The 21,247-nt window shown below is 34.7% G+C and overlaps 1 protein-coding gene across 1 annotated transcript; it reads right to left on the reverse strand.

The window, feature by feature from the left end:
* Nucleotides 1-3,002: 3,002 nt before the first annotated feature.
* LOC111711160 (peroxidasin homolog) lies at nucleotides 3,003-7,611 on the reverse strand. Its single transcript, XM_023485432.1, has 3 exons — nucleotides 7,127-7,611; nucleotides 5,772-6,392; nucleotides 3,003-4,264 (listed from the first exon to the last, which is right to left on the reverse strand). The coding sequence occupies exons 1-3, from the start codon at nucleotides 7,467-7,469 to the stop codon at nucleotides 3,123-3,125; spliced, it is 2,106 nt and encodes a 701-aa protein (XP_023341200.1). The 5' UTR covers nucleotides 7,470-7,611; the 3' UTR covers nucleotides 3,003-3,122.
* Nucleotides 7,612-21,247: the final 13,636 nt, after the last annotated feature.

Below are 21,247 nucleotides of genomic sequence, written 5' to 3' on the forward strand. Positions count from 1 at the left end.
TGTGAAGTATCTAAGAGTTAAAGGTTCAAGTGTGAAGTATCTGAGATTAAAAGGTTCAAATGTAAAGTATCTGAGATTAAAAAGTTCAAGTGTAAAGTATCTGAGATTAAAAGGTTCAGGTGTAAAGTATCTTATTGTTAAAGGTTCAAGTGTGAAGTGTCTAAGAGCTAAAGGTTCAAGTGTTAAAGTATCTGAGATTAAAAGGTTCAGGTGTAAAGTATCTGAGATTGAAAGGTTGAGGGTAAAGTATCTAAGAGTTAAAAGTTCAAGTGTTAAAGTATGCAAAATTGGAAGGTTTGGTGTATAGTATCTGAGATTGAAAGGTTCAAGTGTAAAGTATCTAAGAGCTAAAGGTTCAAGTGTTAAAGAATGCAAAATTGGAAGGTTTGGTGTACAGTATCTGAGATTAAAAGGTTGAGGGTAAAGTATCTAAGAGCTAGAGGTTCAAGTGTTAAAGTATGCAAAATTGGAAGGTTTGGTGTAAAGTATCTGAGATTAAAAGGTTGAGGGTAAAGTATCTAAGAGTTAAAAGTTCAAGTGTTAAAGTATTCAAAATTGGAAGGTTTGGTGTATAGTATCTGAGATTGAAAGGTTCAAGTGTAAAGTATCTAAGAGCTAAAGGTTCAAGTGTTAAAGTCTGACAAAAATAAGGGGGAAGGGCCTGGAGACTGGAGAGTAGTGAGAGAGTAGGGTGAAAAGGACCTGATAGGCAGCAAATTAGGCGAAACTTCTTTAACTATTTCCGACCGGAATCTGGTATTTTAATCCTGATTTATTGGGACTGAGTTTAGAAAATTGCGCCAAACTCTTTTTGTACTTCACTTTAAGTTGAATAGATTATTTCAAATTGGGTGATTCGTAGACACCCCCCCATCTTCCTTCTTCATCTAAAAAAAAAATTTTAAAAAGATTTTTTTATTGGGAAAGTAAGCGTAAAATCAATCGACCCTCCATGCAAAGATTCACAACGGTACCCTTAAAAGCTTTGTCTGATCAAGTATGCATTATATATCAATGTTAATAATTTTGAAAGTTAATTATTTTCAATTGTTGTTTTTCTACAGAAGTGACTTGGGCATTTCCACTGCAGGAGACTATCAGAAATCAGAAATCAAAACAGCAATATCTTCCATTGTAATAAAAAGATAACAGTTTCTTCTCTAATAGATTATCAAGTACAAAAGGTGGCAACAGAGAAATGGACCAATTATACACGACGTCACAAGTGTCAAATAAAACAAGGAAAAATTTGCTCACATTAGTTGACATGTTTTCCAAGATTAAATAAAAAAGTGTAAACACAGACAATAAAGAACACCGAAAATTGCACTTATTTTTCTTTAAGATTTAAGCACTTTATTCTAAAATTATCACTATTATTAATAATTTGTCAGACACAAAAACTGAGTTGACACTTGTGACGTAAGAATACAGCTGTACTGAGAGTGTACAAATTCTACGTTGCCATCTATTGAACTAGAATAGAATCTATTTAGTAATTCTTAATTTCATGTTCGCCTCCACCTTTATAATTCAGAGTAAATAATAGTGTTTGCAAATATATATATATAAGAACTTAATATGATTATTATTAAAGACGATTATGAAGTCCTATAAATGAACCAGCTGATAGTTCTTTATATATTTGAATAAAAATTTAAAATCCAGAACGACAGAAAGATTAAAATCCGTGAAAATATTTCTCTTGAGAAAGTGTCAACCTTCAAACTTTGAATATTATCAAAAACTTTGAGCATTTTCAAATTTAATTAATGTCAAACTTTCTCTGGAGAAAGAGGAGGGTTTCTAGAAAAAGTTTTATTAAATTTTGAACCAATCTACAATTTTCTAAGTTTTGTTTGGTCAATTTCTGAATACTTGATTCCCTTTGTGTCCCTTGGTACGGCTCCCCTATACTTAACTAGATTAGTATACAAGAATACTATTATACTTAGAATATTATTCCTACTCCTCCTCCTACTCCTACTCCTTCTCCTTCTCCTACTTTTACTCCTACTCCTTCTCCTACTCCTACTCCTACTCCTACTCCTACTCCTACTCCTACTCCTACTCCTACTCCTACTCCTACTCCTACTCCTACTCCTACTTCTAGTAAATATAGAATAAAAGAGTTAATTTGAAATAATGTCAAATACATAAACCTCTCTTCAACTTTTTCCCTGGAAACCACTTCTTTTCCTCTTCTAAAATGTAAGAATGAATACGCTCCTCAAGAAGGAACATATTTATCATCCATCTTCATTCACCCAACCCAATCCTACTCTTTAAGAGGTTTACTGTATACCTTTCAAATCTCAAAATCTAATACATCAATTTTGAAAATTCGTAAATAATGATGTAGAAATATATTCCCAGCTTATCAATATTTAGGTTTCCCAGTTCAATAATACAAAGTTAAAGTGAATTGGGAATATTTTCTCTCAAAAACCTTATTTTGCAAGTTTAAAAACAAAGAACAAAATATTATCGGAAACAAGTTTGATCAAAGAAAAATTTCTCAATTAACCCTATAAAACATACAGTTCACGATTTTTAATATTTTTATTTAAAAATGTAATTAAATGAAAAATTTGAAAAATGATCAAATCCCCATATACAGTGGTTTCATCAAAGCTTCTTTCGTGATCAAACTTATTCCCAACAGTAATTGAATTATCAATTTTTTCAAACTTTTTGCAAATATTCAGACTTGCAAACTTTTCATGTGTTCAAAACTAATGTTTTCAACTTTTTTAACAGAATATATTCATGTACAGAGACTTCAAAGACGACTGTACGGAATTTATTTTTTATTTTTCCACATGTTCATGGATTCCCTGTAACCAGGTAAACTTGCAGAAGACTTAATTCAACCTTGGAAACCTCTAATTTTAAGAGTTTCAGTTCGTGTTTACAGTTTTATCAACCCTGTATTTATCTATCTACCTACAGTACTTTCTCCTTTTCAATCTTTCTAAAAGTGTCCACGTGTTCAATAAGAATTCTTTTGAAGTATTATATTATAAAATCTGAGGATTTAAACAGCGTTTTACAACAATTATTTACAAGAATCACAGCCTAACAAACAAATTAAAACAATTTTGGCGCGTTATTTGGTTCAATTATTCGTAGATTTTGTTGCTCACAAAATTATTTGCGGCATTCTCTGAATTGAGATAATTGATGTATCCGTAGGTATTGTTGGTCAGCTGACAGTCAACTCCTTGGTTCCTTTGTTTCTTTCTCTTCATGCTCCCGCAGTTGGAAGTTTTAGGGAAGCAAAGATCATTGTAGTTTGTCTTATTCTCAACAAGGTTCGGGTTGGGACTCCCAGATCTGCTCAGGCTGGGGAGTAGATCAGGACGAAGCTTCTCGTTTGAATCATTAAAAATATGATCAGGATTTATTTTACTCTTTTTATTCACAATCCCGTAGAGAGCATCCGGGGGTAGAACTGTATTGTGACTGTGATTACTCACAGAGCTGTGACAGCTCTCAACATCTGTTCTGTCGCTACCAGCTTCCTGCTTCTCGTTCTTCTCCGTTCTGCAGCACTTGTCCGCTTTGACCAGGTAGATGATGATCAAGGAGAGGAGGAGAACTGTCAGGATCCCTCCTACAACGATGGCGATAAATATCTCCTGACTGACCTGGGTATCAATGACGACAAGTTTAACTGGGTGAGTATCGATTCCATGATCGTTCTTTAGTTCTAGAACATAGTCCCTGGAGTCGGACGGATGAGCTCCGAGAATACGGAGAACAGCAATGTAACAGTCCTTTGCAAGGACGGGAGTAAGGTTGTCCACAACAAACCGTCCATGTCGTTGGTTCGAGGTGAGGACAATGTTAGTATTTTGTCCTCCCACAGGTCCTAGGTTCCAGGTTTGGGTTGGCTCCGGGTTACTGCAGAACGCCACTTCAAGGTTTGCATCTTCTCCAGTCCTAACTACAACCTCGCTAGCCACGGTCAGACGAGATACAGTCGGAGCACCTCGAACCTCAACCCTGATTGGATCTGATTGAACCTCGCCTATCGAGTTTTTAGCTCCACACACAAACTCTCCCTGGTGGTCGTAACTAACATTAGGAATGACAAGATCGCTCTCATAACCCCGGACTAGCACCTCCCCGGTGGGTAGTTGCTGCAACCACTGATAATTAGGTTTAGGGGCACCCTGAGCCCGGCAGGATAGAGTTATCTTCTCACCAGTCCTGGACTCTACTGTCGTCTTGGGACCAACATTTACTATAACTGGAGCGTCTGAAATAGTATAAAATTAGTTTTCTGCTGGTTTAGGAAGAGGGGAGGGAGACACTAGGGAGAAGGGAGAAGGTAGTGCGACCTAACGAATAAACTGAGCTAGAAAGACACTTATAAACCAAGTTTAGAGAGCATTATATAATCCAGCAAAGGAATACAAAACTGAAACTAAATCCTAACTGTAAAATATATGAGAGGGGGGGGGGGGTTAGATTACATCTAATCTTAGTACATGTCTAATAACGGTTATCTACGCAAGAACTATGTTTGGTAATGTATAGTCAGAATGACTAGTACAACTAGAATTATCAGAGTGCGGATTATTATTAAGAAAATGAGCTTTGTCATTTAGAGATAATTACATTTCTTTGCCGGGGATAAAGAGATGCTAAGCTTTCTGGATATAGACTATAGGCCCCCTGTGATGAAAGGGGGCGGAGGGGGGGGGTGTAGGGAAGAGAAGGGGGGAGCAAGGTTCCCAATAACATGTGAGGAATGATACAAAGCTGTCAGAAACATAATCAGAGACTGGACAACAGTCATTCATCATCTGATGAGAGAATAGTTATCCTTAGCTCAGGGTACAAAATTTAATAGAAGAGTAGGACGGACGTAAAAATATCTTTAATTTAGGGTAGCAAACTTAACAGAGGTTAAAGGATGAAAGTAAAAGTATCTTTAAATCAGGGTAGTAAACTTAACGGAGAAGGGAGGAAAACAGTAAAAGTATCTTTAGCTCAGGGTAGCAAACTTAACAGAGAAGGGAGGACAACAGTAAAAGTATCTTTAGCTCAGGGTAGTAAACTTAACAGAGAAGGGAGGAAAACAGTAAAAGTATCTTTAGCTCAGGGTAGTAAACCTAACAGAGAAGGGAGGACAACAGTAAAAGTATCTTAAGCTCAGGGTAGTAAACTTAACAGAGAAGGGAGGACAACAGTAAAAGTATCTTAAGCTCAGGGTAGTAAACTTAACGGAGAAGGGAGGACAACAGTAAAAGTATCTTTAGCTCAGGGTAGCAAACTTAACAGAGAAGGGAGGACAACAGTAAAAGTATCTTAAGCTCAGGGTAGTAAACTTAACAGTGAAGAAAGGACGGAAGTAAAACTGTCCCTTGGGAAGCAAACTTACCAGAGAAGGATGAACGAAAGAAAAAGTATCTTTAGCTCAGGGTAGCAAACTTAACAGAGAAGGATGGACGAAAGAAAAAGTATCTTTGGCTCAGGGTAGCAAACTTAACAGAGAAGGATGGACGAAAGAAAAAGTATCTTTAGCTCAGGGTAGCAAACTTAACAGAGAAAACGATCGAAGTAAGCTTAGGGTGTCGAAGTTTACATAGAATGAATGAATGATATAGAATTGTGAAAAAGAAGGAATATAAATTGTGCTTCAGTTTTTCCACTTTATTTAGAGAGAAAACATTCTAAGGATGTGTGGAGGGATATGAATTTGCAAACTACAGAGAACTCACAGAGAATTCTGATTGATGAAAGGAAGAAAATATACTTACATTGAACCTGGATATCCACTGATGAGGGTTTGGATAAACCCAGGATATTTTCTGCAATGCATTCATATCTTCCAGCGGAATCCCGACTTACAGATTGTATTGTGAAACTAGATTCAGTTGTCAGGACGGGTCCGCCAGCTCTCCTCCAGGATATAGAAGCTGCAGGGTTACTCTCAGCAGAGCAGGAGAACACAACCGTTGATCCTTCTGCTAGAACTCCAGTAGCTGTTGTTGATGCTGTAGCTCGGGGCGGATACATAATATCCAGGGTTCGATTAGTCACTAGGTTTGCCTCCAGAGCATCATGAGATGCTTCACATCGAACCTTAGCCAGGTTATCCTCTCTTGACACTGGAAGGTTGAGCCTAGAGACAGATTTCCAGGATCCTGAGTCAGATTTCAAATTTTCTTGAGTTTGTTTACTTGGCATAATCTTGTCTCCAATATACCAGTACAAGGTGGGAGCAGGGTTTCCTCCAACTGATATGCATTCAAGGTTCAATTCGTCTCCGGCACGTCCTGAGATGGTTTCTGGTGACTCCTTCTCATCTTGCTCTGCGTCCTGGTGGAGGGAGGAGTATCCTGGTTCTCTGGTTCTGATCTCGACTGACTCCGGAGCAACTGAAATGGAAAGTTTAGATAAGTTTCCCAACTCCTTCGAGAATTATTTTTCATAAATAATTAAAGAGACAGCTGAGATGTAGAAAGGGGGGATGCTTAAAAGAGGAATGGATGAGGTTGAAAAGAAGGGGGAGGGATGAAAAATGAGAGGAATGAAAGGGGATATTTGGTGATGTGAAGAGGGATAATTCATTGATCACCAATATACCATACACCAATCTTTGCTGTAGGTTCAGGTTACTCCAGGTGTTTGGTTTAAACACACCTGAAAGGTGTTGATTCTATCCGACTCTAGGAGCAATGGGAGCAATCTACCGGTAAATTAACGGTTCGCTTAAGAAACCCGATCTTTCCTAAATTGCATTGCACAGCATATGAGGGCAATATTAAGATGATAAAGGAGAGGGGGGGGGGGTAGGGGTCATGTTTCCGAACAAACTAAACCCTTAGGGAATCATTATCCGTAAAATTACCGATATATCTAGGATAGAATTAGCAAAGGAAGCATAAATTGGAATGCATGCATTGGAGACACTGGGAGATATATCGGAGAAACTATAAACCAGGAATCTAAGGCTACAAATAATTAAAAATGGAAAATATGTCTCAAGATTTAGAATATTTAAAACAATAGAGTATTTCAGGGTTTGCAAAGGGTTTGCTTTAAAAATATCAACAGCTATGTAATTTGACACGTTCAATATTCAATAGAAAAAAATTTTCCGTATTTTTACCTCGGACAACAAGTTGAGCTCCGTCTGATATAAGAGTATCCTTCTGTTTAAAGTCTGATGCAGTGACCTGACACTGCCAGACCCCGTTGTCGAACTCCATGGAGGCTGCCAGGATACGGAGTGTACAATCTCCATCCTTCTCTCCAACCATCTCATATTTACCAGGATATAATCCAATTGGTACTCCGTCCTTCTCCCACCTACACTCACCCTTCATGGACTCAACAACGCAGTTCATGAGGACTGTTCCTCCGGGGTTAACTTCACGATATGTCGGAGGTTCGATAAATCTTTGAATTCCTTCCGCCATAGCTAACATAGATACAACAAGTAGTTTCGCCATAGTTTCTATGATTTCTGATGAAAGTTCTTAAACGCACATTTCCAGAGAAAATATCAACACACCCTTTCTTCTCTTTGGACGTAGAGAAACTGACTAAGTAGTAAGTACCGCGAGTTTCTCAGTAATCCCCGGGACCCGGAGAAAGACGAGTCCGGAACGGACACAACCCCGGCCGGTCCAACCGGTCTCGGCCCTGGTTGGGCGAAAATACTCGTGGTTCTGTATCTCGACCAATAGGAAAACTGTCCGCTCGGCGCGGTACGAGTATTTTTTAGCAAACTTCGCAACTTTTTTGCCAGAAAATCCACCCAAACTCTAAACGTGCAACGGCTACTAGTCTTCTCTCAAATTAAACCTTGTCCGTGCAAAATTAAACCCTTTCCATGCAAAATTACTGCGTGGTCTTTGCAAATATAATTTATCCTATTCTTAGAAAAAAGATCGAATTTAAATTAATTGACGTAAAAGAATATTTCGATGTTTAAATATTCTTTTCTAAAATACTGAACAATATTTAATTAACCTTTGCTTTACAATTTAAATGTGAGAACAAGGTGAGACAAATTAATTAATTTTAAATTTTATAGGATCTTCAAGATTTAAAAATGTTAATGTTACAACAATAAAACTTAAAAATTTGGATTTTTAAAATGATATATTCGAAATTTCATTGCTTTCGTTTTCAGAGAAGGGGATTGGTCAACATAGCATCTGTTTATAAATTAGGAAAAAACTTTGCTGATTGAAGTAATTAAGGATGTAATTTGGGTAAAAAAGGGGGGAAGTGGGTTAAAATTAGAAGGTGGGATGAAAGGAAGTAATCAGGAGGGTTTTTAGCGGAAAATAAACATAGTTTGTGGTTGGTCTGCGGAGTCTATATCCGTTCTGACCAAAACCCAACCTAGAGTGGAACCTGGAAAACTTCCAGTTTCTGTGAATTAATGCAAAATATAGATTTCTTGAAATAAAAATGATTTAATCAAGTAAGAAACCAACTAAATAAAGTTTTATGCAAAGATTTTTCTTAAAATATGTAAAGTTTTATTTTTCAGAACAATTAGGATATTCGTTAGTATCCTTAATTAGGATATTCTTGGGTATCATTAATTAGGATATTCGTTAGTATCCTTTATTAGGATATTCGTTAGTATCCTTAATTAAGATATTCTTGGGTATCATTAGATATTCTTGGGTATCATTAATTAGGATATTCGTTAGTATCCTTAATTAGGATATTCGTTAGTATCCTTAATTAAGATATTCTTGGGTATCATTCATTAAGATATTCTTGGGTATCATTAATTAAGAAAATGGATTACTTATTTAAGAAAGATTAAAACGCATGGTTTAATGAAAGTAAATATTTACCGAGGTTTCGTGATTTTCTATAGAATTATATGATTCACGCAACCTCTCCTAGTTGTGTTTTATTTCATTTTTCCCCCTTGTTTAGTTAATCTTTACAAATCTTTCGTGGTTTAATTTCTACGATTTTCTAATTCATAATCAATAATTAAAAACAGCTTTGAGAAATCGGAATAAATTTGTTGACCCTAACTTTCTAACTTATTATTTTTTCATTTTATTTCTTTATTTTCAAATTTTTCTCGGTGTCCATCCTGGCAGCCTGAGTGATGTCACTAATTCATCAAATATTTTCCAACCTTTCATTAATTCATTGATCACCAATATACCATACACCAATCCTATCTATCTATCTATCTATAAATCTATATATCTTTATATCTTTCTATCTATCTACCTATCTATCCATCTATTTATCTATCTATCTACTTATCTATCTATTTATCAATCTATCTATCTATCTATCTCTCCTATCTATCTATCTATATCTATCTATCTATCTATCTATCTATCTATCTATCTATCTATCTATCTATCTATCTATCTATCTATCTATCTATCTATCTATCTATCTATCTATCTAAATATCTATCTATCTATCTATCTATCTATTTATCTATTTATATATCTATCTATCTTTCAATCTATCTATCTATCTATATATATATCTATCTATCTATCTATAAATCTATATATCTTTATATCTTTCTATCTATCTACCTATCTATCCATCTATTTATCTATCTATCTACTTATCTATCTATTTATCAATCTATCTATCTATCTATTAGGTCTGACATTGATGCGTAAAAAAATCACAATTTTATCAAGAAAATTTAGTTTTCCAGATAAATGTCAGTTCAAAAACATACGTTTTTTTTATAATTGCGTGAAGTATACGATAATCAGCGACGTGTGATTGACAGTGGAAGGAATTCGTTTAACATTAATCAACTGATGCCCCCCCCCCCCCGGAATATATGGACAAATATTGAAATAAGTTTTCCGAAAAATAAACAGTACAAATGTGAGAACTATCCAGACCCCATAGATTATTTTATTTGAAGAATATTTAGATATGTCGGAGTTAGAACTCATAAACCTGTCATCTTCTCCCAGCTACAACCCAATAGTGGAGAACATTAAAACGTCCAACCCGGAGCAAAGACTAAACAATTTAGTATGACCCCCCTTAAACCTGAAAAAATACGTTGAAATCGGCAAAAGATCTGTGATTTTACGAGTGTATAAACAGGGTTCTTTTTGGGTTTGAGACAGTTGAAGTTTACTTTATTTGTGACTTTGTTTTTGGTGAGTGGATCTGTTTGTAATTGTAACGTTTGTGTGTTAAATGTGAGTTTGGTTTGGAATTTTTTTGTTACGTTTAGTTTGGTTTAGAGTGTTTATGGTTGGGTTTGGTTTACAGTGTTTATGGTTGGGTTTGTTTTATAGTTTAGGGTTGGTTTCAAGTGTGTATAGTTTGGGCTTGGTTTCGAGTGTGAATGATTTGAGTTTTGTTTAGAGTGTGTATGGTTTTGGTTTGGTTTCGAGTGTATATGATTTGGGTTTGGTTTAGAGTATGTATGGTTTGGGTTTGGTTTAGATAGTTTATAGGTTGGGTTTGGTTTAAGAGTGTGTATGGGTTCGGCTATATTTAGAGTGAGTATAGTTTGGGTTTGGTTTAGAGTGTGTAATGTTTGGGTTTGATTTTAAAGTGTGTATGATTTGGTTTTGGTTTTAGAGTGTTTATGGTTCGGGTTTGCTTTAGAGTGTGTATAGTTTAGATTTGGTTTAGAGTGTTTACTGTTTGGTTTAGAGTATGATTTGGTTTGGTTTAAAGTGTGTATGGTGTGGGTTTGGTTCAGAGTGTATATGATTTGGGTTTGGTTTAGAGTATGTATGGTTTGGGTTTGGTTTAGAGAGTTTATAGGTTGGGTTTGGTTTAAGAGTGTTTATGGGTTTGGTTATGTTTAGAGTGAGTGTGGTTTGGGGTTGGTTTAGAGTGTGCATGGTTTGGGTTTGGTTTAGGTATGGTTTAGAGTGTGTTTAGTTTGGGTTCGATTTAAAGTGTGTATGGTTCGGGTTTGTTTTAGAGTGTGAATGATTTGGTTCGGTTTAGAGTGTATATTGTTAGGATTTGGATTGGGTTTTGTTTGTACGTGTAAGGCTTGGTATTTGATAGGATCATATTTGTGTGTGGGTTTGGGTTTGGTTGGGTTGGGTTGGGGGTCTAGATCTGTAGGAATTATGTTCCATGAAGAATTGAAAATTGTTGGGTCTAGGCTTGTCTGTGCCAGGTTCACGGATACGGAGCTAACCAATGATATATTAAGTTCCGAGGAGAAAACATAAACAGGGTGTCCTAAATATTATTAGTCCATGCTATACTATACAGGGTATTTCAATAAACAAACTTTAATAGATCCGCTCTATATTCTGCAGGAGAGACATCACAAACATCTGAATCAAGGAAGTTCAATCTTATGTGTAAAAATTCTCCAAAACCTTTATAAATCATAATAATACCCAGAATTACTACAAAGGAATTGAGTCTTTGCCACAAACTCGGATTTTTAAATCCCAACTTCTTTAAAACCAAATATCGTAGACCGTAGATATTTCAAACTATGAATTCTGGTGGATTAAACAATGTAAGTTTGAAAAATGAAAGGTATGCATCATTTGGTTGTTGAGATTTTGGTATTATAAAATTGGAATTCGTGACAAAAACTCAATTCCTTTATTAAAACACTTTAAGTTCTTAAAAAACCCTGGGTTCTTCATCTATAAAATTGTCCCATTTTTTCAAAGATCTATCTATCTATCTATCTATCTATCTATCTATCTATCCTTCTATCTATCTATCTATATATCTATCTATCTATCTATCTATCTATCTATCTATCTATCTATCTATCTATCTATCTCTCTATCTATCTATCTATCTATCTATCTATCTATCTATCTATCTATCTATCTATCTATCTATCTATCTATCTATCTATCTATCTATCTATCTATCTATAAATCTATATATCTTTATATCTTTCTATCTATCTACCTATCTATCTATCTATCTATCTATCTATCTATCTATCTATCTATCTATCTATCTATCTATCTATCTATCTATCTATCTATCTATCTATCTATCTATCCTTCTATCCATCTATCTATCTATCTATCTATCTATCTGTATATCTATCTATCTATCTATCTATCTACATATTGAGTTTTAATCCCTCTGGCTAATTCCAAGTTCTCCTGGTTCCCCTTGATTAGATTGATCTCTCTCCCTTTATGTTTTGTAAATGTTGTTATTTTAGTGAAGTTCTAGAATAGAATTCTATTGTTCTATTTCTTAGCTCAGCTCTCCCTAGCTTCATCAAAGCAGAATCAAACTTTAGAAAAATATTGATTAATACAATTTTTTAATCTTGATATTTTCGCTGGTTTTGGATTTTTCTTAAGTTGATCCGAATCCTTCTAATTTTGCTCCTATTCCGGAATTTTAGGACTTTTTCCTTCAATTCTGTAATACTTTCTAATTTTTGGATTTTTCATAAACTAAAATAACTTGTTCTACATTTTTCCTTTATTTGTCAAATTATTCGCACTTCTTTCTTACTTTTTCACATTGGTAGGCGATTTACCAATACAATGAAGACGAATTTTCGATTTAAGTTTTGATTGTTTACAAGCTTTTTTCGAATTAAAAGTTTACAAGTAATGAAAGAGAAGCTTTTTAAATTTAACAGCTTGATATAAATTAAAATTAAAATCGGAAGGATCGTCTTCATTGTATTGATACAATCGCTTACCACTGTATATGTATTTTTTGGTTGCCTTTTCTCAAATATGCAATTTTTTTTTCATCGAAAAAAAATAATGCATGGAATGGTCCTTTCACCGTAAATATTTTGCTTGCTACCTCTAACAGAGCTTTTCTGATAACATTTTCTCCATCGGAAGAGATTTATGAATTTCTTTTTCTGATCTTTGGGTTCATTGTTTTTCAATATTCCTTCCTTCCTGGTTTCTTTGTGAATATATTACATATTAAAGTATAGATTTCCCCCCAGCGAGCTCAGAGTGGATACAAAAACCTCCCCCTCTCCTCATTTACATTCCACTATTTTCAATTCCTCCCCCACCCCCCTCCACCCTCTGCACCCTCCACCTTACCATTCCATTTTATACCACACAACCCCCTCTCCTTTCCTGTTATAAATATACACTCCCTCTGTTAGATTTTTCTTAGAAGTCCCCCCTCCTAGACAGGGGTAGGGGCCCCTCCCCCCCCCCTTCTACCAGCCTACATGCTCGTAAATTCCCATGGTGTGTTGGGTTCAGCTTGTAATTCGAGTTTACGCTTTAAGTTAAACTCTAATTAAGACGGACAATAGAGAGTTCAACATTATTCGCCCCAGGGTTAGGACGGAGCAAACTTCGCCGGAAGGTTAGGTCGGAGCAGAATCCGCCCTAGGTCGGAGCAAAATCTAGCCTAAAGCTCAAAACTTAGTTACGGAGAGAACAGTTGTCAAGGGGGATGGAGAAGGATTGTGGGAGGGGGGGGGGAGGGAGATTTGTAGAGGGGGGAAGGGTGAACGTGAATGGGGGGAGGGCTTGTTTTCATGTTCTCAATATGTAAAGTTGATAAGTTAATCCTATAGTATTTAGTATCTTTTCAACCTGACATTTCTGCAGGAGACATCCTGATAGACAGATAGACAGGCATACATAAAAATACTAGACACTAGACAGTTTTTAAGCAACTATTTGGTTAGGTTTGTAGGAGTTTAACTGACGGACAATCTAGTTCACGGACGGATTTAATGTGATTAAGATAAGACTGGACATTCTTAGATAAAACAGTGATGATTTCTTGCTCATAGGGAGGGGTGGAGTCTTAGATTCGTTTATGATACCCCCCCCCNCTCTTTCTCTCATATGCACAATTTCATTGCATTGCTTTTGTGACTTTTTATTATAATTATGTGCATCGTATATTCTTGTTTGTATTACTATTTATACATCGTTGACAAACAGGAAAAAAGATCATTATAAAATTGAATTCTTCTACTGACTGTCTTCCTTTACCAATATCTATATGTATAGTTATATGTACAGAAGGTTACAATGGCCGTATGAGACTGAAAATGTCGACCTGAAAGCAAAATGTTTAAGACTATTAGAAACCATTAAAGTTAGTAAATATGAAACACCATGTTTTACATAAAAGGTTACAACATAAAAGCAAAGTAAACCCATGTAGGGTAAAAATGACATTTTCTGCACTTTTGATTTATCTATTTCTGCATTCAATATTTAACAACTTGAATTATAATGTAAAATAAAACTTTAAAGTAGACTATTCTTGAGCACAAGTGAATGAATCTTCAAAGAAACTTCAAAGTTATCTTGAATATACAGAGCGTCCCAAAAAGTAGTGATTTAATAGCAGAGCCCCAAATATTTTATAGCTAACAGATTTTCAGAAATGTATTAGTAATTTATGTTCTACTGGCGCAAGATTTGTTTTAATGTGAAATTTCGAAAGCACTTTTTTATTGTTCAATTAAACCTGTGATTGTTAAATAATTTTAGTTGTATTTATTTTAAGCAATACAAGGAGTACAGAGTATTATAACCTGCCCCTTTCCCCCCCCCCTTTCAACTATTTCGTAACTTTACTCCAAATTTGTATGCATGAATAATACCAATATTAGAAATAAATCAATTTAATAAGGTTTCTTATGACACCCTCTTCAAAACAAACAAACCAATCAGAATCCTTAAACACTTCATCACGTGACCTTCTGGACCAATCATCGAGCTGGGAGAAAATGCCGCGTGTTGATTGAGATATTGTGCGCGTATGGGATCGTTAAAATTCTTCGGTCTGATTAGGTAAAGAGAGACCACACATGAGGAAATAATTGCAGAACTAACCCAACCTTGAAATATCAGGGTACTACAGGAGAATAAGGATCACGGAATAAGAGCGTAAGATCTTGAATCATTATTATAATTGTAATATATGTGCTCCATCTTGCATACAGGATATGCGTAATAGTTTCATAGAACTCCGACTAATATTAAAACGATTATCTTCATGCAGAAAGATGAATAGGTAGAGAGTCGTTGACCCTGTGACCCAGTTAAGAGGCTTGTAACGTTACATACAGAGAGGTCCATAAATATGTGGAGTGGGAAGACGACATTTGGTTAATCTTTTAATTATGTTATAAAACATTTAGTTTACCAGAGTCTTGAAGCACAATTGCTGCGTATCATAATCATAACTTATGTTTAACATATTATATGAATACTTGTCTAGCTATTAAATTTAATAACGATTTAATAAAGATTCAACCTAATTTGTTCGTCCATAACTCTTTTCTCCCTTCTTTAATAAAAAATTAGGGGACGCACAAATTGTATCATTATATATTCGTTCTGCATACCAGCATAAGCAACATGAAAAACTAATATTAAAAGTATATTGTGACTTGAAGGACTGTAACAAATTCAGGATCAGTATATATTTTATCTGTCTGTATTATCTATGTTTATCACATGTTCTGTCCGGCCTGCCCGGTCAACCCATTTAACCTGTTATCAATAAATTAGCACCTGTACCATATCAACCGTTGTTTCATACGGAAGTAAGTAGCCGGGTTAGGCTAGGAATTCAGTCAGGATTGACTGAATTAGAATTAGAGTTAGAGACAAGTATTGAGAGAACTCTCGGGACCTAGATCATTACAGGACTTAAAAAAATAAAAAATACTAATAAGGACAGTTATTCATAATGGTTTCAGAATGTTTAAACTTTAAAACAAACAGTTTAAAAATATTTAGAATACAGTTTGTTTCTTTTATAATAAAAAAGGTTTCAATATCAGCATTTAATTATTAATAATTGGCTGCAAGAGTTAAATTCGTTTTTTTTCACACACACGAACATTTAAAACAATATTAGCTCATTAAACACAAGTCTTGAACGGCCCAATATTAGATTAGGTTTTCTTTCCAGAGCTGAAAACTTTAGAATGGGATAGCCTTAATCCCGATCGGTTAATTAATCTGGAGATTGATAACAAGAGGGGAACAATCATTATTTAATCTGGAGATTAACAAAAAGAGTGGATCAAGCATTAATCTCGATATCCACCATTCAAAAGTTCCCAGCTCAGGAGTCAAAACTAATTCTGTCAGTTCAAGTGTTACTGATCTGGTTGCCTCCCTGAGTTAGTAAAACTCACACTGGAAGCATATTTGTTGAGATAAGAAAGCGTTGTTCCAGCCCTAGTAGTGGATTTGCATGCTTCAGCAGATTATCTAAACCATTTTAATGATGGCGTATGGGGGAGGGGTGGAATAGAAATAAAAGATATTAAAAAATCAAGTTATGGTGTATTATTGATTCAAGCTTTGCGGAAAGATTTTTTTTTGGAGGGGGGGGGGAGAGAATCCCCCCCCGCTCCATAATATAAGGTATGTATATCTGGTTATATTGACTTGAATTTAGAAACGCCCAGTACAAAACACAAACACAGATTAATGAGGAGATATAGAAACATGGGTGGGGGGGGAGAAGGAAGGGTAAATGAGGGGGGTAGGGCCCCCACCCCTCATTGGTGGAAGGAGTCTATACATGTGGAGATAGGGGATGATTGATTAGATACAAGGTGAGTTTTGTGAGTAGAGGAGGGGTTGGTGGGTGAAATAAATCCATTTCAAAATATTTTTAAAGTTTGAAACCAGATTTGATGAATACCGTTACGTTGTTGAACTACGTAGAAGTAACATTTATTGTTCAAAAAAGCTTCTGAACTAATTCATTTACGACATACATTATACATATATTGTCTTTTCTTAGTAATCTTTGGCTAAGAATGCAACGTATCAAGCAACCATTGTTACGCTGCTGTCCAAAGGTTTTCTGAATCTCCCTGTTTTTGGCCAGATCTGAGCAGATTTATTGTTTTAAATCTCAGCATATTCTAAAATATTCAGCATGTGAGGTCTAAATCCCAATAAACAATGTACGTATTGTATATTTACAAGTAGAGAAAAATAATGTTTTGGAATCTATAGGATATATACAATACATGACAACATATACAGTGATAACCAGAAAACTATAGAATAGAGAGACGACATAGCAATAGTAAAGTGTATTTGATAGCTTTACTAAGTTATTAAATCACATATTAATTAAATTTGGTCCGTTTATACTGCACAATTGCTGTGTCAAATGCCCATTGGATTACTTAAAGTCATAACTTGAGTCGACTTTATATATTCCAAAGTTTTCTGGTTCTTGCTGTATGCAAACATTTAAATTTTGTCAATTGTGCACATTAAGAAACTTGCCACGAACTCTAATTTTTCAATCTTTCTAATTTCGTATCATGATCTTTGATATTTAAACTATAAATTCCGCTAATTAATAATAAAATTTCAGGCTACAGTGATAACCAGAAAACAGTGGAACAGAAAAACGACATTAACGCAACACTGAAGTGCATTTGATGCTCTTACAAAGCAAATAGCTTTACTAGTAATTTATTAAATAACTTATTAAGTGAAATGGGTCTGTTTACATTGCACAATTGCTCTACCTAATGTTCATTGGACTATTTAATGTGATATATTGAGTCTAAAATGTCGACTTCCTATTCCAGAGTTTTCTTGTTATCACTGTAGTAATCATGGTTCCTTGAAGATAATCCATGTTTTAGTCTAATTCGTATTACATCAAATTAAATTGTATGTGTGTGTGATATTATGCATTTTCTTAGTTTTGGGGGTCTATCTCCGAAAATTTTCAAAAAATCAAAACATTACATTTCTGAAATGAAAAAACTCTTGAATTTTTTAAAAAGTCTAAAATCTTATTTAGCTATTTAAAGAAAATATCAGCCGAGATCCTAAATAATAAAGGCTCAGAGTTGGAGAAAGAGTGGGGGGGGGGGTGTATATCAAGATATAAATGTGACCGAGGTTTTAAATTGTGTTAAAATGTACCTACATTGTTCTCTCTAGTCCATCTGATCAGATTCTTCTAAAGATATTGTTGGAAAAGTATTTTCTTACTGATTTATTGTATTCTTTAGTTTCAACTTAAATCTATAAAAAGAACACACAGAGCGAATACAAATATATAAAAAAATACAAGCGTCACTAGAGCAGGTAAAATAAGCCAACATGGAGTTAATGTAACCACTTTTAACTCATGTAAACTTAGAAACCATTTTTGGTTATAAAAAAATAGATTGTACAATAATTTTGCAAAAAATAGTACGAAAGCAATCATTTTTTTTTAAATATCAAAGCGTATTTGAAATTTGAATAACTAAAAATTTAATCTTGTAAAAATTTCAAATGCAAATCTTTAATTCTTAGAAATTAGTTATTTAATCAAAAATTTTAGATATTTGAGAAAAATTAAAACTTCCTTGTTTTATTTTCAACTAATTTTAAAATGTTTTAATTATTTTTGTCTCAAAAATAGGCAGTATTATGGTTATAATTTTGCACCATGTCTATCAAATGGTGTTTGAGTGTCAATCTTTCCATCTGTCTATCTGTCTATATATCTATCTGTCCATCTGTCTATCTGTCTATCTGTCTGTTTGTGCGTGTCTGAGTTGAAAGTTAAATGATAATTACTGATCGGTGTCTTCATAATTTCCACCTTGAGCTGGTCAACTTGGACCTGTAATAACCCACAGCTGGAAACCAACTTCCTCCTCCCCCCCCCCTGGTACTTCTCCTGACAGGAGGGGGGCCGGGGGAGGGGGAATGGGGGGGTTCAAAGACAATCATTATATATTATAAATGTACAAGAAAGCTGGAAGTCAACCTGTTCCGCAACCAATATTTCCGCTTCCGTGGTTTTAGGGTCAATTAAAAAATATTTAGGTCTCCATGAACCTGGTCATTTTAGAAGTCTACTTTGGGACTGTCAAGCATATCACAACATAAGTACAACCACTGTCAACTAAACAATGATTATAATTATTGAAATGCATTTTTTTTAAATGTGTACTTTTATCTTAAACCCAAATAAAATTGTATTAATTTCCATTTTTATCTAAGAAAAGATATGTCCTGATAGAAAAATGGGGAAAAAAGTTATTTATTACAAACCTATCTTTTCATCTTGATATATGACGACAGGTGCTGTAGACTGGTTTACGGAAAGTAATAATGAACGCCAGAAGGATTGGTACATTTTAGAATAAGTACAGCATATACATATGTAGGCTAGATACACAAGAAGTAATAATGTAAACTGTGCACAACACATTGTACAGCATACAGCATACAGAACAAACTATATTTTACGCCACTCTCAGCTAAAAAACCCTTATTCTTTCGGTCATTGTACTGCGAATATTGTACTGCAAATATTGTACTGCAAATATTGTACTGCGAATATTGTACTGCAAATATTGTACTGCAAATATTGTACTGCGAATATTGTACTGCAAATATTGTACTGCAAATAGAAATAATTGACACAGCCTTTATTTTCTCTTCTTGACATTTCTTTTCGTGATGCATGATCTTTGTAAGATAATTTGTATTGTATTTAACTAAATATGATATCTAATTGTAGAAACCATTATCAATAAAGGTCGTCTTTACATTCTACATAATTCTTGATACCACTGTATCAAAGTTTCCCCTCTGTCAGTAAGTATGGATATAAATAATCCAAAATGTTTTGAGTTTATCTGCAAACCAACATATTTCTGTAAAACCAGTTTTAGTAACAAATATCCTTCCGTATAGAAAAGGTTGGGGGAAATGTTTAAGAAATATCTTGAGGAAAGTGCACAAAAGTCCAAAAAGGAGGTGGGGAGAGATGAGCCCTCCCCCCCTGCTTATTACAAACAACCAATGTTAAATGGACTATAGCTGTTAGAGACCCTCATATTTATATGTTAATTCTGAAAATTTCCTTCGTTGTTTTTGAAGCAGAAATCCTCACGTCACTTATGTAAAGAAACCACAATTTAAAAATAATCAATTTTGGATATCCTTGATCAGACATATATATTATATGGCTTGGCTATTGTTGTGAATTGAACATGCCTCTCAAAGTACGAGGGGTCCCTTGAAATTACGTCCACAATCCCTTTCAGCAACACGAGTTTGGTTTGTTTGGCGAGTGCGCGAACAATTCAAGAACTAGAAACTGCAAGTAAAGCACTTTTAGATGAGAAAAGTTGAAAGTTCTCTCTGTAAAGGAATGGATTGATGTGGAGGGGGGGGGGGGGAAGTACATTGAATACAGAATACAGAGTATGAAAATAGGTTTAGATAAAGCACATTTATTTCAAAAGCTGCGTATATGATTCGATATTTACGATGACAATACATTTGTAAATAAACAAATTGACTAAATAATTTTACAGAAATGTGTATATACATTTAATTATATAAATTCAACATAGAGTTTTGTTAGATTAATGTATGAACATTATATATATCATTTATCTTTATATCACATATAATACTAGATATTAATATTTTTGTATTTATAAATAGACCAGGTAGTTTCAAAACTTTTCTCCAATGTACAGATGTATCAATATTTTCTTTTGACATATGATATCACTTTTCCTGCTTGTTATTTGTTAGTAAATAGAGCTAACGTGATACACCAATCCTTTACAATCAGGCAATACATTATATACCTTTAAACCCTGTATATTACCACCCAGGACGGAATCGAATTTTGATTGAGAATCCTTGATATCATTACAATACCATTCTTCATTTTAATGCAAATGTTTTGAAACAAACCCTGCAACCCTTACCTCTCAATAACCACCCAGATAGCTTATAGCCGTGTCCTGGCCGACAATTATCACCTCTACCCTTTTCCCCCTCCCTGCCCTTAACATAAAGCCGGGGCGGTCAGTGGATCTATTAAGCCATCAACGCGGCAAAAGTTTCCTACTGCGCGGATAGAGGATCTGCGCTGCAGGGGTCGTCTTTACATTATTGGAAAGTTTTTAAGTATTATTTAGGGTATTTATGTCTAACAAAGGCCGAACACAACCAAAGCTCGCCATAAATTTCCTCAACCCATTAATTTGATCAAGTTATACGGCCCACACAGCTGCAACTAATACTCAAACAATTAGTTGCAATTTAGAAAAAAATGAAATTAGAAAATACAATCAAAACATGATTAGAAATTACTGGTAGGATTAGGTGACATAATTGAAATCAGATTTCTTAACATTTGGATTAGATTCAAATTATAGTTGCAATTTAACAACATTTTATTCACATAAGAACTTAAATATCAACCTCTTATTTCACAGCTTTCTGGGTTCCACTGTAAGGTTTCTCAAGTTCCTGCGAAATAGTTTTAAGTTAGTTCA

This window comes from Eurytemora carolleeae, unplaced genomic scaffold (assembly GCF_000591075.1).
Source record: "Eurytemora carolleeae unplaced genomic scaffold, Eaff_2.0 scaffold239, whole genome shotgun sequence".
Taxonomy (NCBI): domain Eukaryota; kingdom Metazoa; phylum Arthropoda; class Copepoda; order Calanoida; family Temoridae; genus Eurytemora; species Eurytemora carolleeae.

Bases quoted from the DNA above. Each gene is read 5' to 3' on its own strand.
- LOC111711160 (XM_023485432.1), bottom strand. From the start codon at position 7,469: ATGGCGAAACTACTTGTTGTATCTATGTTAGCTATGGCGGAAGGAATT. The intron at 6,393-7,126 runs GTAAAAATACGG...TTTCCATTTCAG, and splicing joins AGCTCAACTTGTTGTCCGAG to TTGCTCCGGAGTCAGTCGAG. The intron at 4,265-5,771 runs GTAAGTATATTT...ATACTATTTCAG, and splicing joins AGTGGATATCCAGGTTCAAT to ACGCTCCAGTTATAGTAAAT.